Source organism: Scatophagus argus, chromosome 17, assembly GCF_020382885.2.
Source record: "Scatophagus argus isolate fScaArg1 chromosome 17, fScaArg1.pri, whole genome shotgun sequence".
In the NCBI taxonomy this organism is placed as follows: domain Eukaryota; kingdom Metazoa; phylum Chordata; class Actinopteri; family Scatophagidae; genus Scatophagus; species Scatophagus argus.
The window spans coordinates 15,510,724-15,532,031 of record NC_058509.1 but is presented as its reverse complement, the minus strand read 5'-3'; the positions used below and the strand labels follow the sequence as shown (position 1 = coordinate 15,532,031).

General features: G+C 40.2%; 2 protein-coding genes across 2 annotated transcripts; both read right to left on the bottom strand.

Moving 5' to 3' along the window:
- Positions 1-182: 182 nt before the first annotated feature.
- LOC124074788 (sodium-dependent neutral amino acid transporter B(0)AT3-like) lies at positions 183-5,786 on the bottom strand. Its single transcript, XM_046418053.1, has 12 exons — positions 5,353-5,786; positions 4,268-4,408; positions 4,001-4,138; positions 2,463-2,644; positions 2,245-2,355; positions 2,035-2,147; positions 1,817-1,945; positions 1,557-1,713; positions 1,139-1,343; positions 883-1,042; positions 620-782; positions 183-457 (listed from the first exon to the last, which is right to left on the bottom strand). The coding sequence occupies exons 1-12, from the start codon at positions 5,492-5,494 to the stop codon at positions 245-247; spliced, it is 1,854 nt and encodes a 617-aa protein (XP_046274009.1). The 5' UTR covers positions 5,495-5,786; the 3' UTR covers positions 183-244.
- A 3,057-nt stretch (positions 5,787-8,843) lies between these two features.
- Positions 8,844-17,516, bottom strand: LOC124074882 (sodium-dependent neutral amino acid transporter B(0)AT1-like). The gene is made up of 12 exons (XM_046418213.1): positions 17,110-17,516; positions 15,040-15,180; positions 14,753-14,890; positions 14,475-14,656; positions 11,808-11,918; positions 11,610-11,722; positions 11,344-11,472; positions 10,954-11,110; positions 10,650-10,854; positions 10,400-10,559; positions 9,596-9,758; positions 8,844-9,423 (listed from the first exon to the last, which is right to left on the bottom strand). The coding sequence occupies exons 1-12, from the start codon at positions 17,306-17,308 to the stop codon at positions 9,241-9,243; spliced, it is 1,881 nt and encodes a 626-aa protein (XP_046274169.1). The 5' UTR covers positions 17,309-17,516; the 3' UTR covers positions 8,844-9,240.
- Positions 17,517-21,308: the final 3,792 nt, after the last annotated feature.

Sequence of the window (21,308 nt, the reverse complement as noted above, 5' to 3'; positions counted from 1 at the left end):
TTTAGTAAATGTGTAATCAATGCGCTGGGTGCTTTAAATTGAATGTTACTTACATCATGTACTCGGCACAACAAATTGACAAAGGAAATACAGTTTTGTTATTGAGGAAAGAAATGTGAGTTTAGTGTGATTATATATAAGCTGTCTGGTGAATTAATATGGAAATTCCACGAAGGAAGTGATAACCCCCAGGATGTATGGCACATTTATGTCCAGGAATCCAGTAACGTTTTTATTTGCAGGCTCACTCCTTGTTCTGTTCTCGCGTTTCAACCTCAAAGCCGTCATTGCAGTAGGGGTTTAGGTCAGCATTGGGAGTGGACCTCCTCCTTTTACGGCAGATGAGTCTGTAGACAGCCACCAGAGGGATGGAGATCACAGGTACCACACAGAGGAGGATGATTATGGCAAACACCCAGTTGGGGTAAAACTTCTCTTCAGTTTGGGGGAATTTTTCCTTAAGAGAAAGAAGTGAAACATTTATACAATATTCTAACGTCTCATTTGATAAGTTAAAACTACTGAGTACTGTTTACATGTTGTACTGCGATGGATAGTACTTGAACATTATTACTTTTACTTTATAACATTTCCTTGTCAGTACACATGACTTGCTTACATAAGCTGGATTCCATGCAGGATAGGTGGGGTGTGTCTTTGCCTGGACTGCCACATAAGCAATGAACACCACCAAGAGCATTACAGGGCTGATAACCATCCAGCATGCCTTCCAGTAAATGTTGGGCCTTGATCCAGTCATGAAATAGATGTCTTCACTAAAACTGTTGGAGAACAAGGCAAATGAATCCAATGTAATGTCCCTCATAACATTACAGATATATACTGTGTTGTACTGGGGAAGAGCAGGAAAAAAAAACATACTTTTTCATTCCACGGATATATATGACTCCTATAATCTCAAATAACGCAATGATGAGCAGAGGCACTGAGCCCACATAGCCGTTAAAGACCTCCACCCAGTAGTTCCCCGAACCCAGTACGAAGATGAGAGACGTCAAGAAGGATATCAAGCAGATGATCGCTGAAGAAGTGACAGGAAAAAAAAAACACTTTTTTTTTCAATACTCAAAAGTTTATCCTTCTGATTTTAGAACAACTTAACCTAATTAGCATGTACCTGTTAAGGCTTCATGGGGGATCCACTTGGGTACTAGCTTGAGGTCTTTTATGGGTGCGAGGACTCCCTCGATGTTGCCAAACATGGAGGAGAGGCCTAAGCTGAAGAGCATGACGAAAAACAATATGGCCCATATCTGTGAGCCTGGCATCTCTATCACTGCTTCTGTGAAGATGATAAAAGCCAGGCCGGTACCTGATGCGCTCTGGGGGAGGAAGATGAAAGAGATGCATGAAATTAATGATGAAGCATGAACTGACTGTGTTTGTTTGACCGGCACATTCTGTACTGTACTCAAGAAGGAGAGGGGAGGTGAGAGCAGAGGACAGGCAGGATTTATGAGAAGAGGGAAATTAGAAAAAGGATTGTCAGACAAAAAGAGTGCATAAGGTTGGATGTGTTTTGAAAGTAACAATACCTGGCTAAGGAAGTCTTGAAGATTACACTCCCTCAGCTGCAAGCTAGCCATCTGAGCTGGGAATGTACTATTCAGATCGGCAAGCCACGCATCATAGTTATCAAGTGTTATATTCTGGTCTGAAATGTGGAAGTGGTTGGTCAGAGTCAAGATGTTTCTGCAGATGGGATACAAAAATAAAAACAAAACAAACATTGCCATTGGTATCAGCAACAGAAAAGAAGCTTTAGACTTAAATGGAATATTTGTGCAATACATACTCTGTTCGACAGGAGTTGTAGCCAAGGGTAGCTTTAAATCCCAGGATAGAGAATATGGGAATGGAGGCATAAAGAGATGTTGCACTATTTATCACTCCTACCAGAACAGCATCCCTCTCACAGTTGTTTCTAAGGGACAGAGAGAACATACAGCTTTGTAAGTCACTGCATGGATCATCCCAATTTAACTGAGGGAGTTGAGGAGATTTAGCCTTTACTTCTCTTCATTATAGCTGGAGAAAGCTATGAGACCTCCGAAGGCCACAGAGAGAGAGAAGAAGATCTGGGTGGCAGCATCCAACCACACCCGAGGGTCCTTCAGTGTATCCCACTACAGCAAGCATAAAAACAACACTTCAGGTCATTGTGTTTGGGATACAAGATATAATCTTACATCACCTATAGTGACAACAAGTGACCAAACTCACATTAGGAGTGAAGAGGTACAACAGTCCATCAGTAGCTCCAGGCAAAGTGAGGCCACGGATCAGAAAAATAGTCAGCACCAAGTAAGGGAATGTGGCTGTCACATACACTGCCTGAAAGATGCAAACATATGATGTGCTGCTCATCAGGTCTTTCTGCAGCTTATTGTGATTGTCAGGCTGGCACAAAGAAACAAGACTTTTTCAGCGGTTAAACAGACCTTTCCCATGGAGCTGATGCCTTTGACGAAGCAGATGTAGACCACACACCAGGCGCTGGCCAGACACACCACCAACCACCACTGCAAGGAGCCGCTGGTCTCGATGTCAGGTGTAACATTCAAGGTCTCACGGTACCAGAAGTAATTTACTGAAGTGCTCTTCTCACACTCCCAGTTGTATTCTGTATGGATGCACACATAAGCCAAAAGCAATGACAATATGACATCTAAAAATTTCTGTAAGGGCTTAGTCTTCAAGTCTTCTGGTTTAAACATATGTTAACTTTTGTAACAGAGCTTAGTTCATGTACTTGTGGAGTCCAGTATTAGCATGATTTTTGCTGGTCATTAAGAGACGTCTTTTTGCATTTAAAAACTATTTATCACATATTTAATTACTTTTTAGCAGCAGACAAAACAAAAGAGTTTGTATAAGTAAAGTTTGTATTGGAAATACTTAAATTACATAATTTAATGTGTCAGTTTATTTGTTTGTTTTCATCATGACCAGTAGGTTGAGGGATGAAGCTCCTTTGGAGTTTGGTGCAAATTTCCCTTTTAGATTAAGGTATTTAATTGAAATATCATCATATATTTCATGCTGATCTTATTTATTTACACTAAAATACAACAGAAGAAAAGAGCAATTAGCAAACACATGCTCTAGAAGTGGCATAAATACAGGACTTAAAGTTCTCCACCATATCTCATTTCATTTCTCATTCAATTTAGTACATTGTACATGTTTCCTCCTGAACAACATTCAGGCTGACAATTTTTCTTGCTTTAATCCTTGAATATAAAGTTACTTACTAGACAATAATGTTCGTGCTGGGATTCTGCATTTTTTTGGTTCGATAGGAAAAACTAACTACTAACCCTAATCCATATACACTTGCTCAGCTTGTAAAGTTGGAGAAATTTACTTATACTTTTAAATGTATTCAAGGTCTCACATTATTGCTATTAAATGCCTAAAATGTGATAATATCAGTTTGTAAAAGGGGGTGATTTATTTTAATTCAATATATTTTCTCTCTCAAGTATTTTATTTAAATACATTTAATGGACAAGTAGTGTAATTTGAAAAGAAATGCTTCTTGATGTATTTGTGCCCATCCCTGTTTATCTGAATGAAACGTCTTATCTCCTTGTATGATTACTGAAAACAAATGAGACCATGGTTTGTGCTCTTTGCCCATCACGAGTTCTGCCATCTGTCACTGAGCAAAACTCAGGAAAGCGTGCTCTTTTTATTTTATGTTGTTTTGTTATACCATAAAACAATTTAATAGTTTTCCAGTTAAATCTGACCAGAAATGCCACATAGAGTCTGCTAGTTAGACACTCCTCTCAGTGACAGCCTTTGAACGCAAATAAACTAAGTGAATTTGATACATTCAAGTTTTCTATGTACGTTATACTGAGCCGCTGTCGGGCAGTACTTCTGTTGTTACTGTCACTGTGGTGGTTACAATCTGTGAGTCGTGATAAATATGCCAAGAGCAGCTAGGACGGCTGATGGGCTGTCTTGTTACCTGTGCGGTTATCATTGAGAGGACACTGGGTCCACGGCAGGGGGTTCTGGAAAGAATGAAAGAAGTACCAAAGCACCCAGGCTAGGATGGTGTTGTAGAAAATGCTCACCAGGAATGACACGCACAAGGAGGCAATTCCTACACACAGGAAATAAATGAGAGACAGCATTGTCCATGCCACCATAAATGTTTTGTGCTCATGAAATAATGAAGTCTCTGACAAATCAAAATTCTAATAGATTTTTTTAATAGTTATAGACCACCCACCGACTCCAACTATTAATGGCGAGATGGAGTTCCAGACACCAATGGTGCCCATGCGGAGCCTCTGTCCTATGGCCAGCTCCAGGTAGAGCAGAGGAAGGCCTTGAAACACCAGTGCAATCAGGTAGGGGATGAGGAATGCACCTGAAGACATGAAGTAAATGTTTACCTCACAGGCAGAGCAAACTGATTAGAATGTCTTTATCCACATACTTTGCAGAGAATTGTTTAAATAAGGATGTGGATGTTTGAAACATCTTCATGGAACAAATGACAGCTAATTTTAACTTTGTTAATCATGCCATAAGAATTCAAATTTCAAGCCAAGTTAAAATAAGTTAACTGCAATGCTAAAGGATGCCCAGAAATTAATTTTTGCCCTAGGTGATCAATGAATTTTTTTCTTCCAAGTGGCCAAAAGCACAAGTGGAGTCAGGCTAGTAACAATAGCACTGCCTCAAATAACATAGATCTAAAGGCTAAAGGTTATCAAGAAAAAAAAAAAGGGCTAATTGATCACGAAGCTGAGGTCAAATAGAGGCTCAGCTGAGTGTAACACTGCCTGTGGGAATCAGGAATCTCAGTGTCAATATGTGAAGTTGATAGACCCTTTGCACATTTTCGGGACTAGCTGTTTACACAGCTTAACCCTGGTCCAGGTCCCTCAGGATTCTGTGGCTTATCTCACTGGGAAATAAGAGGAAGTAAATACAGGACTTGGTGCGATCGAGCAGAAACCATCACTGATGTTCACTGTTATCAATCAAACATATTTAAGGTTCAACATTTCCAGAGCACGGTGGTAATGACTGACCTACTTGTCCATTTCTTGTTGACTACTAAAACTTAAACAGAAAGAATTCAATTGCGGCCAAGACTGAAGTATCAGAATCAGAATCAGAATTCCTTTATTTATCCCTGAAGGGAAATTCTTTAATCCAATAATTGGATTAAAAAAATCTAACAAATGTGATAAAATACTTCACCTCTGAGCACTTACTTAATGAAGTTATGATGAGGATGATTTACAATTGAGGAAATGTAATACAGCTCATACAGTACAATAGCATCATATAATGGCATCTCACCTCCTCCATAGATTTGGCATAGGTAGGGAAAACGCCAGACGTTTCCAACCCCCACCGCAAAGCCAATACATGTTAACAGGTATTGAACCTTGTTGTCCCATTTGGGTCTCTCCTCCATCTCAGATGCTTCTGTTTTTCCCATCCTCAGTTGGCAAAAAGGCTCAGCAAAAGTCCAGGTCTGTTATAAGGATGCAGCTCTGCTAATCCTAACATACACGTCAGAGCTACAGTGGAATATATTTGTATCTAGTCCAGAATTCTTCACCTGATTTTACCTCAGAGTATGTCAGAGTTAATGAGTGGTTTAGTCTAAGTTCTCTTCTCTCATCTGTCTTGCTCTGTTTAGTGGGGTGTTCTTCAAATGTCCTGTCAGTGACAGCTTTGAGTCTGAGCTACAGCTTTGTTTTGGTTTTTATAAAGAAACCCGGAGGGGAGTGACAACATCAGGTATGAGGATTCAAACCTACCTGCTTGTTTATAATGAGAAGGGGTGTGCCCTGAGTAATGGATAACCTAGTGATGCTGTTTCAGTTTACACTGACCCAAACTATTCAGATGCAGTGAACAAAAAGACACAATGACAGTTGTGTAACGATTAAGCCATATCTTTATTCAGTTAATAAAACTTTACCCACACAGGAAGGTTTGTACACTGAAATTAAACAGGGAGTTTTTTACAGAGAGTGAAAGCATATGGGTGCTTAAAATGATTTTTTAAGCAAAAAGGAGCAGAAAAAGTAATTACAGTTGAATAAAACTGTATTAACAGTAAAATCAATGTTTTAACTTGTGTAAAAGCACAAGTTCCAGAGAGAGAAACTATTTCATAATCTCAGCCCACAAATGAACTTCACAGAATTTTTTAATACAAGAAGCCTTGACTAGGCTCACACTTGGCACCATTAGTCAACACAAGTATTCCAGAGCAAGCCAGTGAAGGTTTTACATTCCCAAAACCTATTCCAGTATGTTATCAGCTCTTTTTTACTCCTGTTATATTTCAGTCTTTTGTACAAGGCAATTTCTTACTGCTTAGTGGACGTCTTGAGCAGACCTGAGATCAGCATGTTACAGTAGTCCAGTCTACTGTTTGCAAATACATGACAAATTTATCTGAGAGGAGGGAAAAAAAGCTTGTGGTGTGCGGCAGAATGTGGCTTAAAAGAACATTCAGTAAAAACAAAAAACATGATGTTTGTAACCCTGAGCTCAGTCAGGGTTATTCGTTGTTACCAGTAACAATAACAACCAGTAATTCTTGTAATCAAGAGTTCTTGAAGGACCTTATATATTAAAAACAAAAAAACAGACTTTACAAAGAGCATTGACAAACAGAGAGTAAAAGCAGGATACTCAGGAAGACCACATAACAACAGAAAGCCAAGAAGTCACGATAGTGCGAGCTTTATCTCCCCAGGCAGGCGATAAATTCATTTCTTGTTAATACCAAAACAGTTCTGTGGATGAAACAAAAATGAGACAAGAAAAATTTCAAGAAAATATAAACCTATTTCATGAGTGCTTGTGAAACTGAATATAATTATGCTAAGGCTTTTATGTGGAATTATGTATCTGATGTTATACTTGTCACAAAATCCGAGCATTCTTGACATTACTGTTTTATCCGACCTATCAAACCTAACTAACAAAAGAAATTCTTGTTAATGGCATCAAACAGTGATCTGCACCCGCCTGCTGCTGAAGCTTTCATATTTATTCAGTTTCTGCGTGTGCTGCCTTCGGGTGCTCCAGTCCAAAGCCATGCAGGTTAGATGAGTTTCTTATTCATCCACTTAAATCTGAGTGTCGTCTTTCTATATGAATTAGTAGTGTGATCGACTGTTGATCTGTCCAGGCTGTACCCTGCTTTTTCCAACATGAACAGGTAGGCAATCTACACATACTGAAGGAGTTTAAATATTTGGAAGATAGCAACTTGATTTTAGTCAAACAGAAACTCATAGCAGCCTGAGATAAACTTTTAAATATGTTTCTGCGAGAAAGAAATCTTGATTCACAAGATCAAAGCAAACTGTACAGGAGGATTGTGTTGTACATAAAATAGAAATGAGGCTGACACAAACTCTAAATGTAAATAAATTTACTTCGAAATATATCATTTGAATAAAAATCTTTTCCAGATGCACGATTCTTTCTGCTGAACTGATATAGTTTCAAACAGTTGTGTGTTTCTGCCACCCACTGGTCTAAATATGCTGTGTGCAGAATGAACATCTCTGAGTATGAACACGCATTATCACTCCAGTACTTCAAATGCCTTCACTAGTTCCCAGTGCAATAGAATCAACTTCTGTATTCTACTTGCAGTCTCAAAAGCAATAAAATAAACAATCAATAAAATGACAAAATAAATGTGAAGAAAGAGAATTTAGCAGATTCATTTTTAAAAGATTAAAGATTAACAAACACCGTCACAAAATGTTTAGAAAGCAGTTGATGTGTTTGCGTATTTCTTTATTCCTCCCCCTGACCAATTTACAGAGCTAAGAGGACAAAGTATTTCTCCCACTGTCTCTGCAAGTCCTTCTACCTGGCTTTCCTGCAGAGGCAGCTTTAGCTGACTTTTCTTATGTTCTCTCTTTTGATGGACTTGATGAGCTTATATTGAGATGGTTTGTGTTCTCTGTAGATGCAGGCTACCAAAGCTATCTTAGCATTCTCTATCAGGCCCTCTCTAGTCTTCCTTTGTGTCTTCAATGTGTGTGAGGTTCAGCAGAATGATTCAGCTTTTCTCCTTGCTCAAGAAGATATGCTCCACCATCTCATTTTCAGTCCCAGTTCTTCTGGTGCCGTGGTTTGTAGAAGTTCTTATCCTGACCTTTTAAAAAGTTTTTCCAGGACATGCCGGATGATGGATTCTTTGACCAAAGCTTTGTCTGTGATCAGATCTGCCTTCACAATGTCATAGTCTCCAATCATAAGCTAGAGCGGACAAAGCTGAGGTGGTTTGAGGCTTTGAAATCCAACTTTAAGATGTTTTGCATCAGTGTCAGAGACAAGTCCCAGTTAGACTTTTTGTCAGGAGCCAGAGCTGCAGTTTCTGCCCTCTCAAAGAAAATGTACAATTTGTCTACCTACAAGGCATCCTGGTTAGCTTGGGTTCCCAATATTTTTCTGACCTCGTCACTTTAATCAGACCTCTCAGATCAACATGTGGTTTGTGTGCTTAGAATAAAATCTGCTGTGGATGAACTTGGTTACTTCTCTCTGGAACAAACTGCTTCTTAATGTGAGGTCTGTCCACATTTAGAAGGCAGTCATGGTTGTTGTGTGTGTCTCAGTGGCAGTTTTGCTCCATTTAAATAACTAAACTACTAAGAGGGTGCCCTTAAGTGAAAGTAATAGTTTGACATTTAGAATAGAGGTGACTGGCATTAGATTACCTTAGCTTACCTTAGCATAACATTGGATACAAGACCTAACTGTGTAATGTCCTCCTAACAGGACCGCTACATTTCACCAGTGAACAATCCTCTTAAAACCAGCTATGATAGTGTCCTTAATTTTTAAGTAATTCCAAACTGAAAGCAATTCATGTAGTGCGACAAAAATATTTTAATTGCAACTTCCTCCAGGTATACAGTATCAGTAGATGAAAAACACTATGTTCTGTCTTTGTCTCTAATAAAGAAAGATAGACTACAGAAGAACCATGAAATTGCATAAAACATGAGCAGAAATATGGAGAATTTACTAAAGTGCATCAAAAAGTCCACTATTCTGCCTTATTCTGCCTTGTGCATGGATATAAATACACAAATAACTGTTTGCAGTGATAATTTAAATAATATGATTTCTTTTTTTTCATAAAGCAACACAACAAATTAAATAATCTTGTATTTTGTTGCATTCTGAAATGTATGCCTTTTAAACACCTTTGGACATTGGGCTCATTTTTTGTCCAAATGCTGTTTTCTTCTTGCAGCAAACAAAGACCAGCCTACATAACGCATACAGAGGCACTGCCAGACTGGGGATTCCTGCCAAAACAAAGATGGCTGCATTGATCCATGAAGGGTATGGTACTGATGTCATAGACGGGAACTTTATCTGTAAACCACAAAGCATAATCATTTGTTAGAATTTTATATAGTATTTCAGCATTTATTAAATAGTATTGTTAACATTTACCATAAAGATGTTTAAAGTGCATCATGAATTTGTCTATTTTTTTCATTGAGGCAACAACTTGTCTTGACTTGTGAGCAACTTGTCTGCTTACAGAGTTAGGATCCCAGACTAAATAGGTCAGCTCCTCTTGGGCTTGTGTCACCAAGTAGAACACTAAAATAACCAGAACGATGAGAGGACTGATGAACCTCCATGATAACTGCCAGAAGATGCAGGGTTTTTGTCCAATCATGAACTCCAAGTCCTCATTGAACCTGCCACACAAAAGGGTTTTTGTTTTTACTGTACTTCATAACTTTTTTAATCAGCATTGGAGTACCAATATGTATGTCCTAGCCAGGCATTAGTACAGTGCAGTATAAAGAGAGCAACTGAATGACACTAAATGGCCCATAAAACAGAGGGAGATTTTCCTCAAGAAGGAACACCTTCAACGTTACACAGAGTTTGGTCTCCTTTCAAGTGAGTTTAAAGCTCACTTCTGCAGAACTTATTTTGAAAAAGAGTTTCCATCTCATCCAACTCTTTCTTCAGTTGGATGAGGCAATTCAGTTATGCAATTTCCATCAAACCTTTCTAATGGGTTATTTAAAATGCAGATAAAAAATGTTTTACAGTTTAGATTTTTTTTCTTTCCATTTTCCAGAATAAAAAAATACTGATCTTGCAGCATTATAATTAACATTTCATGAAAGGATTCTAGCCATGGGCATAGCATTTTCCTCAATAACAAGTAAAGACTGATGACTGCCTGTTCAAACACAAACAGCAGGACTTTCTTTATTCTTTTTACCTCAGAGTGCAGATGTGAGACTGCTAATATGGTAAATTTGCCTACTAGTATGCTGTACGACATCATACATGACTACAGTATACACTGATTTTACACACGAACCTGTCTATTCCATAGATGTAAACCACAGCAATCATCTCAAATAATCCAATAGTCAGCAGTGGAATTGATCCGGCAAAGTTGTCAAAGAGAGTGACCCAATAAATTCCCGAATGCTGTGCGAACAGGAGGGAGATGATGAAAGCAACAATACAAGTTACTCCTGAAACACACAAAAACGAAAATCAGATGACAAATTCACCTGGGATTACAAAACCATTGTGGAAATTGTTTTAACTATAAAACAGAATACCAGTTAGCGCTTCTTGGGGCCATTTTTGGGGTAACACATTCAGGTCTTTCAGTGGGACCACCACCCCCTCAATGTTACCAAACAGGGTTGAGAGTCCCAAACAGAGAAGCATCACAAAGAAGAGGACAGACCAGACTGGAGAACCAGGCATCTTGGTGATGGCTTCTGTGAACACAATGAAGGCCAGACCTGTTCCCTCCACACCCTGCACAAACACACACATTAGGCATAATACAGATAAGACTAATAAACAAAAACAGCTTGTTATTTTTTCATTTCTGACATTAATCATCAACACAGTCACCTCACTGAGAAGTTTCTGCATGTCACAGGTTTTGATGTCCAGTCCAAAAACAATATCGGGATTGGAGCTGTTAAAATAATTAAAGGCTGCGTCGTAGTTGTCTTTTGTGATGCTGTCTTCAGGAAGGTCAAATGCATTTAACAATGTCACGATGTTACTAGGGAGAAAATATGAAACATTAATAACTCTACATTAAAGGAGTCAACATTACAAATGTTTTTGAACTTTGAGGTATGTACACATAGTTGAAGAATTTGAGTTACTGGTGGAAAATCTGCATTTTCTTCATCAAGTTTTCGGAACTAAAAGTATTTGAAAATATATATAAAAAACATTTTTAGGAATACTTTGTTTCAAAAATATTGAAACCCACACGTTGTTGCTACTCACTTGCTGATACAGTTGTCATATTTCTCTGTGGCCCTGAAGCCAATGATGGTGTAGGTGACTGTGGCAGCATAGATTGAGGTAAAGCCAGTTACAGCTGACAGGATCACAGCATCTTGCATACAATTGTTGCTTAGTGGAAAAAAGCAAAAGATTCAGGACTTACCTATCTAAAAATGGCTACTATATTTATTTTTCATTGAAATGAGCTAAATAAGAAAGAGGGAACTGCGGTGTGAAACGACAGGGCTTCAATAAATGTGTCTTACTGAACGGGGTTGTAGCTTGAGAAGGAGATGAGGCCTCCCCAAGCTAAGCTAAAGGCATAAAAGACCTGGGCACCTGCATCCAGCCAAGTAGTTGGTTTAATCAGTTCATCCACCTGCAAGAGCAAGACATACAGTGAGTGTGATATGTCTATGAACATATATACCTAGCTTTTTCCACAATAGCAATTTGTAACATACGTCTGGTGTGAAGAGGAACTTTATTCCACTCAGGGCGCCTTTAAGAGTCAGTCCTCGAATCAGGAAGATGGCCAGCACTATGTAAGGCAGAATGGCTGTGACATACACTGCCTGAGGTCATGACGAGAAAAGAAAAACAAATAAATGTGATGATTCAGAAATACATATGGCTTTACTGACCATTTGACAAAACATTTCATCTATATCTGAATATATACACGAGAGATATACATACGAGGGAAAAGATATAATCCCTCCATCGTGTCCTGGGTCTGCTCTGGGGTCTCCTCTCAGTTGGACATGTCTGAAACAACTCCCCAAGGAGATGTCCAGGTGACATCCCAACCGGGTGACCAAACCACCTCAACTGGAGCAGCAGCTCTACCCTTAGCCCCTCCCGGATGTCTAAGCTCTTCATCCTATTTTTAAGGCTGAGCCGGGCCACCCTGCGGAGGACACTCATTTCGTTCGCTTGTATCCACAACCTTGTTCTTTCGGCCACTACCCACAGCTCATGATCATAGGTGAGGGTTGGAATGTAGACTGACCGGTAAATAAAGAACTCTCCTCCAACCTGGCATGAGCAATCCACCCTTTTCGGGCTGAGAACCATGGCCTTGGATTTAGAGGTATTGCTTCATACTCGGCTGCAAACCATCCCAGTGTGAACTGGAGGTCACTGCTCGATGGCGCCAATAGGACCACATCATCCCCAAAAAGCAGAAATGGAAGGTGACTGAAACCGACACCCTCCGTCACTTGGCTGTGCCTTGAAATTCTGTTCATAATTTTTATGAACAGATCCGGTGACAGAGTCCAACCCTAACAGGAAACGAGTTTGACATACTGCCGGTAATGGGAACCAAGCTCTCACTACTCGCAATACAGAGACTGGGTGGCCTGTAACAGCTGACCAACCACCCCATATTTCAGGAGGACCCCCCACAGGATGCCCTGACTCGGTGACTTGGTCATAAGCCTTCTACAAGTCCACAAAAGCACCCTTTAAAGGGAGACCACCACCCAGTTTGCCACTCTAGGGGCACTGTCCTTGATGACCATGCAATGTTACAGAGGCGTGTCAGCCATGACAGCCCCACAACATCTAGAGCCTTGAGGTACTCTGGATGGATCTCATCCAACCCTGGCACACAGCCGCTGCAGAGTTGTTTAACCGCCTCAGCAACTTCTGCCTCAATGATGGGAGATTCTCCCACCGAGCCCCCCAGTTCTGTTTCCTCCACGGAATGTGTGTTGGTGGAATTAAGGAGATTCTCGAAGTATTCCTTCCACCGCTCCCACTTCCACTGTAAACAGTGTGAACAAAATGCAGCTTCCCTTTCCTGAGTTGCTGGATGGTTTGCCAGAATACTATCGAGGCCGACTGCAAGTCTTCCTCCATGGTCTCACCGAACTCTTCCCACACCCAGGTTTTTCCTTCCGTGACTTCCCAATCTGTGCATTCTCTGGCCTGCCAGTAGCTGTCAGCTCCCTCAGTGGTCCTACATGCCCTGTAGGACACCTTCTTCAGCTTGACGGCACATTTCACCCTCGGTGTCCACGAGTGGGTTCGAGGATTTCTGCCGTGATTAGCACCAAAGACCTTCTGATCGCATGTCCCCCCACCACCCTCAGGATGCAGTCAAAGCTCTGCCTTAGGTAGGAGTTGAAGATCACTCTGACTGAGTCCTCAGCCAGGTATGCCAGGTCTATCCGACTTCCTCCCCCTGCCACCTGATCCACTGCTCCTCTCTTCATACGAGTGTCCAGAACATACAGTCGCAGATCCGCTGCCAGGTGCACTTGTGGACACTTGTGTTTGAACATGGGGGTAGTTATGGACAAACTGTGAGTAGCACAGAAGTCCAATAACTTAACACCACTCAGGTTCAGATCAGGTCGGCCGTCCCCCCAATCACACCCCTCCAGGTCACACTGTCATTGCCCACATGAGCATTGAAGTCCCCCAGTAGAACAATGGAATCCCCGGTGCATCTTCCAAAAAGGGAGGGTACTCTGAGCTGTCATTTGGTGCATAAGCACAAACAACAGTCATGACTTGTTCCCTGACCTGAAGGCGCAGGGAAGCAACCCTTTCGCTCACTGGGATAAACCCCAACATACTGGACGAGAGCTGTGGGGCTATAAGTAAGCCCACTCCTGCCCTCCGCCTCTCACCTAAGGCAATTCCAGAGAAGTGAAGAGTTCATCCCCTCACAAGGAGACTGGTTCCAGAGCCCAAGCAGTGCGTAGAAGTGAGCCCGACTATATCTAGCCGGTATCTCTCAACCTCTTCCACAAGCTCAGGCTCCTTCCCCACCAGTGAGGTGACATTCCATGTCCCAACAGCTAGCTTCACTAACTGGGGCTTGGACCATCAAGGTCTCCGCCTCTGTCTGCCGCCTTATCCACACTGCAATTAACCCCTTCGACTCCTTGGAGGCCAATGGGACAGACCCATGTCCTTGCTTCAGACTGGGCCTGACCGGGCCCCATGGGTGAAGGCCCGGCCACCAGGCGCTCACTGACAGGCCCCTTCCACAGGCCTGGCTCCAGGGCGGGGCTCTGCTAACCCCAACCTTTAATCTGCTGGGCATGTTTGTAATTGTATACTGAAGTTATATGCACAAAACGGAACAAAACGAAAAAAAAGGCAGCTTAACAAACCTTGCCTGAAGTACTGATCCCCCGTATGTAGCAGATAGCAACGACCGTCCAGGCAGCTAACAGGCAGAGTACTATGGGCCAGTGAATTCCTCCAGAGTCAGCTATAGAGGTTGAACTATTGAGAGTCACTCGGTAAAAGTAGTAATCCACAGTGGAGCTCCGCTGACACTCTGGCACAAAAGCTGCAGGGGCAACAAATATACCAAACAAAGATGTAATTTGGGTGCTTTAGTGTGCATGTGTAAGCATAGGTTGATAATGTGTGTATATTCAAATACCTGTGCCATTGTCATTGAGAGGACACTGAGTCCAAGGCAGCGGGTCTTGAAAGGAATTGAAGAAATACCACATGATCCAGGCTATTAAGGTGTTGTAGTACAGTCCAATCAATAAGGAAACGAGCATGGACGCTACACCTGAATAAGATAGGATCGTTAACTGATAGCCATTATCACCTTTGTGTTGCTGTGGTGCCAAGGCTATTTTTAGCAACCGTTTTGACATCATTGTTCATTGTCAAAATCATTGTCAAATAGCAAATTGTTTTTTGGCCTGTTTTACGTACCAACACCAGTCAAATAAGGGTGGATGGCCCTCCACACTCCCACACTGCCTTTCCTGAGACGCTGGCCGATGGCAAACTCCAGCAGCAGGAGAGGCATTCCTTCCAGCACCAGCAGGATCAAGTAAGGAATCAAAAAGGCACCTGTAATTTGTTCAGTCAGTAACACAATTATACATCCGTATTGCTAAATTTATGACAATCATAGACTTTTTCAGTATCTTGTATATGAACATTTTTTAGTAGGTGTTTAATATTAATTTGAGTATGGGCTGTAAAAACACACAGTGCCCAGCCTGTGAGTGATGCATAATATTAATAATTACCCTTGTGACCACCTGTCCTGCTCTGCCTGTCTTGCCTTTCTTTATGGGGAAATACAGTATTACAGAATGCAAGCACTGTGGTAGTGACAACAATGACCTAACTTGCAGACAAGGCTGGTGTTCACTTTTCTTGGGACACAACAGTTGAGACGCTGCAGTGGCATGTTGTTCTACTGATTTTTATTAATGCTTACTGTGCTTATATTTTTGATCAGTTTCTTCATTTTTATCCACTCTATTCAGCTGAGCAAAGTGCATAGAACAAAAACAACATCTACAGTTGTCTGTGAACAGCTTCTTCCTTTGAAACCATGCGGATATTATAACGCCAGTCATGACTTATTTTTTCCAACTGAAATTACTAAAAAAAGTACTGTTGGGGGCGGCACGGTGGTGCAGTGGTTAGCACTGTCGCCTCATAGCAAGAGGGTTCCAGGTTCGAATCCCGGTCTGTGCTCTTCTATGTGGAGTTTGCATGTTCTCCCTGTGCCTGCGTGGGCTTCCTCCCAAAAACATGCACATAGGTTAATTGGCTACTCTAAATTTGCCCCTAGGTGTGAGTGTGAAAGTGTGTGGTTGTCTGTCTTGGCCCTGCGATTGACTGGCGACCAGTCCAGGGTATACCCTGCCTCTCGCCTGTAATCAGCTGGGATAGGGATCCCCGCAACCCTGACGGATAATCGGTATAGAAAATGGATGGATGGAAGTACTGTTGGGTTCTGGTATTGAATTCCATGCACTGTTCAAAAGCCTACTCTACAGCCAGGGTTATGTTTGGGCTACTGTGGAAATATGGTGGTGCAACATTTTGGACCTCGTGGAAGAGGACCCGCTCCATCTGTAGATATAAAAGGCTCATTAATGAAAACACAATGATTCCTATTTTCAGGTGATTATACATATATAAAAACATAATTATTAAAATCATATCAATTTCTGCCAGTAGAACCTTGTAAATCCTGTACACTGAATTTGTACTGAACTTGTACTGTGCACTAATCTGTATGTAATTTGTATCACAGATTGCTTTTACTCAGTTTTGCAGTGTGTGCTCCAGATTTCCACACCATAACCATCACTGTGTGGCAGCTATGTTAAAAAGGGGTTTAGTGCAAGTTACTGGTATTTATTGTGAGCAAACACAACTAATAAGCTAGCAGAAAAGCTTGAGAGTAGTTGTTTTATTCCCCACAAATTGGGGCAATTGTGTATGTAATGCTACAATCATGCAATATATTTCTGTTATTACCGTTTCCGATTTGTGAATAGCATGTCAGCTGAAAACCAAACACCCCATATCAAAGTCCATCATTCAGCACAATAAAAACACAAATTCAATGGATACAGTGTTATATTTTACAATCTTATGTAGTATTCCTAACCTCTATAAACTCATCTTTGCAAGTTTACAACTGTCCTGGGTTGTGAGGGACACTGAACCTCAATCATACAAGGAAATCTTGACTTGACGTAAGAATAGCATAAAAGTTTGGACATCTAATTTAGGTTTAGAGCCTCAGTATTTGAAAGGCATAATGACTTACCTAGCACAGCCACTTAAAAATGAAAATAAACACAAATCACAACATTAGCCTTATAATGCTAATTCTGTACCAGAAAAAGTTCCTCCAGGAAAATCATTTTTCAAAGATACACAAAATACCAAAGGGTATGTAGTTGGGTATTTCTTTGTACTTCAATTACACAATAACCTTAACCATAAGATGTCCCTTTACCATGAGCTTACCTCCTCCGTGACTTTGACACAAGTAAGGGAATCGCCACACATTGCCAATCCCAATGCAGAAGCCCACACAAGTTAGGATATACTGGGCTTTGTTGTCCCACTTGGGTCTGTCCCCAGTCTCCTCCTTCTCCATCCTTTCTAGGTCTTCATAGGAAAGGATCCTCTGATCCAGTCCTGGGTTAGGAAGTACAAGTCTCATGGCGGCCCCACTGAAGCTGAGATGTTACTCTTTCGTTCTTAGAAGTCTAAGTGAGGGCTTCAGTGTACACACTCGGCAATCTTGAAACAAGTTTATGATCTTTTACTTTATTGGTGCAGTCCATAGATTACCCAGTGTACACTTTGGACTTGTGTTTTTATAACGAACATCTAAATTTTTAAAGGCTGGGAATGGGGACCTCCCCTCATGGAAAGCTTGGAAAGAGGCATCCTCACCCCTCAATTAATTTACTTACTTAGTTTTTCTAGTGTCCTTGTTATCTATGGGATCATGATAATATTGTTCGATAGAACAGTCACTCAGCAATTGAGCAAAGATAGCGTAATATTGCTCTTTGACACAACTTTAGATTACACCAAATGCATGAAACAAATTTGTCCTCAGGCATTCATTTATTTGTTTATTTATTTTGATTTATGAACTATTTGTTAAGTAGCTATTCACACATGTACATTTTAGTTACTCTTCTAAAAAATGATATAATAACTACTATTTTTCACTTGCACTCACTGTTCCTCCCCTAGGTTCCTCCCCTCACTGAGCCCCCCTAGGTTTTCCCGCTTCCCATTTGAAAGCTTAAAGATAAAAAGAGAGTACCCCACCTCTTATCTAATTGGAGTCTGCTGTGCTGTAGTCATATGGTTGTGTGACCCTGAGGCTGATAATGGGGCAGATTACTGTTAAGTCATTGATGATGACAAGGAGTGCACATAACTGTTGCTCCACCAGTATTAGAAATATATAAGAAGGAGACCTCCAGGGAGGTCCTGGAGAAGAAAACCTGTGCATGTCACTGGATTTCAGAGAGAGTAGAAGGTAAGTTAAGTTTAGAAGGTAAGTTAAATCTGAGAGTAGAAATTATTTATAATTATTCTGGCCATTGTTCATAATTAAAATGTGAAGATATTGTCTATTATTCTGTTTACCTTCTGATATCTGTCAAACATTGCAATGCAATGCAGCTGGGCAAAGTGGGACTCTCCCTCTGAGTTACATAATTTCAGAGGCTCCCCAAAGTTCCAGCCAACTAGTAATGTTTTTGCTTTGTTAGGGATTCAGCACTAAAACGCAATATCAACTGAGCTGATAAAGGCCTTAAGGTGGGTCCTGCTTTATTATCTAACCTTGAGGTCCTACTTTGAAGTTGAGTACCTCCGGTATTGTGCTCAGCATGAATAAAGAAAATGACTAAAATGGCATGATATGTAACAAAAAGTAAATACCGATGTTTGTTGTTATTAAATTACATTACATTCATTAAGGGCATTAAGCTATTTGGATACAACTCCAAAAAAGTGATTCACTGTGGGAGAACTTAAAACAAGGCACCATTCTTCTTCACTCTCTACACCTCAGACTTTCAACCCTGATTCCAAAGTCCTTCAAAAATTTTCCAGCATCTACTCCATTGCTGGATGCATTACAAAAGACAATTAAAGGACCTCTGAAACCATCCTCAAATGTGTTTATTGAAATTTATGGAACCACTGGCGCACCTGAAGGTCACACAGTTTCATTGTAAGTTTACAGCTACCATGTACAAAGCTTTAACAAATGATTTTATGCTTCTAAAGGATTCAGTCATTATATAAGACCCTCCTGCTTTTATCATTATTTTTGCAGATTATCAGAAGTCAGTAGTCTGGTAATTAATCAAGTGCACCAAGTGATCAAGAGGCAAAGTTCAGTTTGACTTCAATAAATAAGTATCATTAGTTATTTAAGTTACCTTAAATTACGAGAGGTTTATCAGTTATTACAAGAGGTGCTATTTTTGTGCGTACTGCTTTAACACTACAGATTGCTAATCTTTCATTTATTATTAGAATGACAAAATAGTATAAACAGTGTGATTGATTACACATTCTTTATTATTAGAATGACAAAATAGTATAAACAGTGTGATTGATTACACATTCTTTATTATTAGAATGACAAAATAGTATAAACAGTGTGATTGATTACACATTCTTTATTATTAGAATGACAAAATAGTATAAACAGTGTGATTGATTATTCCCAAAATGGATAACTGCTTGAATAAGATATTTACTCCAATTACCAGGTAAAGCACTTCAAACATTGCTGACAAAGACTCCACTGTCTCTCTTACACTTTCCAATACATTCTGTTTTGTTGCCTTGCTTCACCTGACCTTACCTCTCTGATGTGTGAAGTCTCCCTCTCTTGGCCAATGTGCTGCACTGCATCTTCTGCATGTTAAACCATTTATTCTGTGTGTCTTCGACTACTAATCTGCCTGTGCCCGTTAAAAACCACACAGTGAAGGTCCTCTTCATTGCTAGTATTTTGTAGTAGGATTCAGAAGTGCTGCTGGTGAGAGATGAGTCACGATCTATCTTTTTTTTTTTTTAATTGAACTGTTGTATGTATTAATGATGTGTGTTTTGTAGATTCTGTAGAAGCCTCTCAACTGGAGCCGACCAAAGGCCAACCATGAAAAGACCAAACAAACACTCAGTTTAGCTCAGTTTGTTTACCTGAACATAATGTGCTCAGTGTGGTAATTGCTGGAACGATGATCTACTTAATGTAGCGTTAACTGTTTTTCAGTTATTTAATGTAGCTGAGTAGATTTACTTAAATACTGTATTAAAGTACAATTTTGAGGTACTTGTACTTTACCTGGACATTTCCCTTTTCTTCTTCTGAATTCTTCCTCTGCATTTTCATGCTCCAAATGGAACCAAAAAGTGCATTTTCAAATCAATTTATTTTATCAGCAATCAGATTAAAAAAACTGCTGAATGCCAGATCAAATCGGTCAACCCCTAGTATATAGCGTACATATGTAAAATTTACTTTTACTTGTACTTTTGATGCTTTTGTACGTTTTATATCAGATACTTTAAGACTATTACTGAAGTACTATTCATATGGGTGGCTTTCACTTATATCAAAGTAACATTTTAGCACAATATCTTCACTTTTACTCAAATATGACATTTGGGTACCTTTTACAACATTGCTGTTTCTTGATAATAATCACTGATATAATGTGTAATGTGGGTGGCAGGTCTAATCTGGTCTAATCTGGGCCCTTCTATGTGGAGTTTGCATGTTTTCCCTATGCCTGAGTGGGTGGCGACCAGTCCAGGGTGAACCCCGCCTCTCACCCGTAGTCAGCTGGGATAGGCTCCAGCTCCCCCGCGACCCTGACGGATAAGCAGTATAGAAAATGGATGGATGGATGGATGTTTCATGTGCCAGGTGTTCAGGTTAGTCACTTATGTTGTGTTTGGGCTATTAGAGTCCAAAGGGGCTGAGTGCTCTCAGATACTCTCAGAGGAGGAATGGGGTTAGTGTTATTTAATCAGCTTTTTGTGTAACATTATTCAAGCCATGCAGACTTGTAGGGTAGTAGAGATGCATTTTAATGTATTGGTTGTGTTTTACGTACTTTTATATCAGGTGAGGGGAGCAGATTTCCCTAATCTGTGACTTGCTGTCATTGACAGGGACATGCCAGTTCCCATCAAGCTCACTGCTGTCATGATCAAACACTACCTCGTTTCAACAGTAAATTATGTGAAAAAAAACTTGATTATTACTATGTTTTCTGTTTGGTCTGGATCTAACCTCCACTTGAGGCATCTTGCTTTTATAGTCCAACTGCTACTTTGCCACATTAACAGACAAAATGATGCATTAAGTTCCTGTCACCTTGTGCTTTTGTGAAAATGTATGCAACTGAGCTCTCAATTCATAAATTACCTACAGCTTGGAGAACATGCATAAAGAATTAGGATCTCACATTTTGGACATTTTTATTGAAATGTGACATGCATCTTTGCCATATTTTGCTAGTAGATAAAAAATAGATAGCTGATATAGTAGTGATAGGTAGACATTTTCAGATATTGGTAGATATTTGTTAGAAATTTTATGACAAGTTATATAAGCAAAGATGGACAGTATGCTGTCCTCAATGGACAGTATACCTGGACAGTATGCTGTC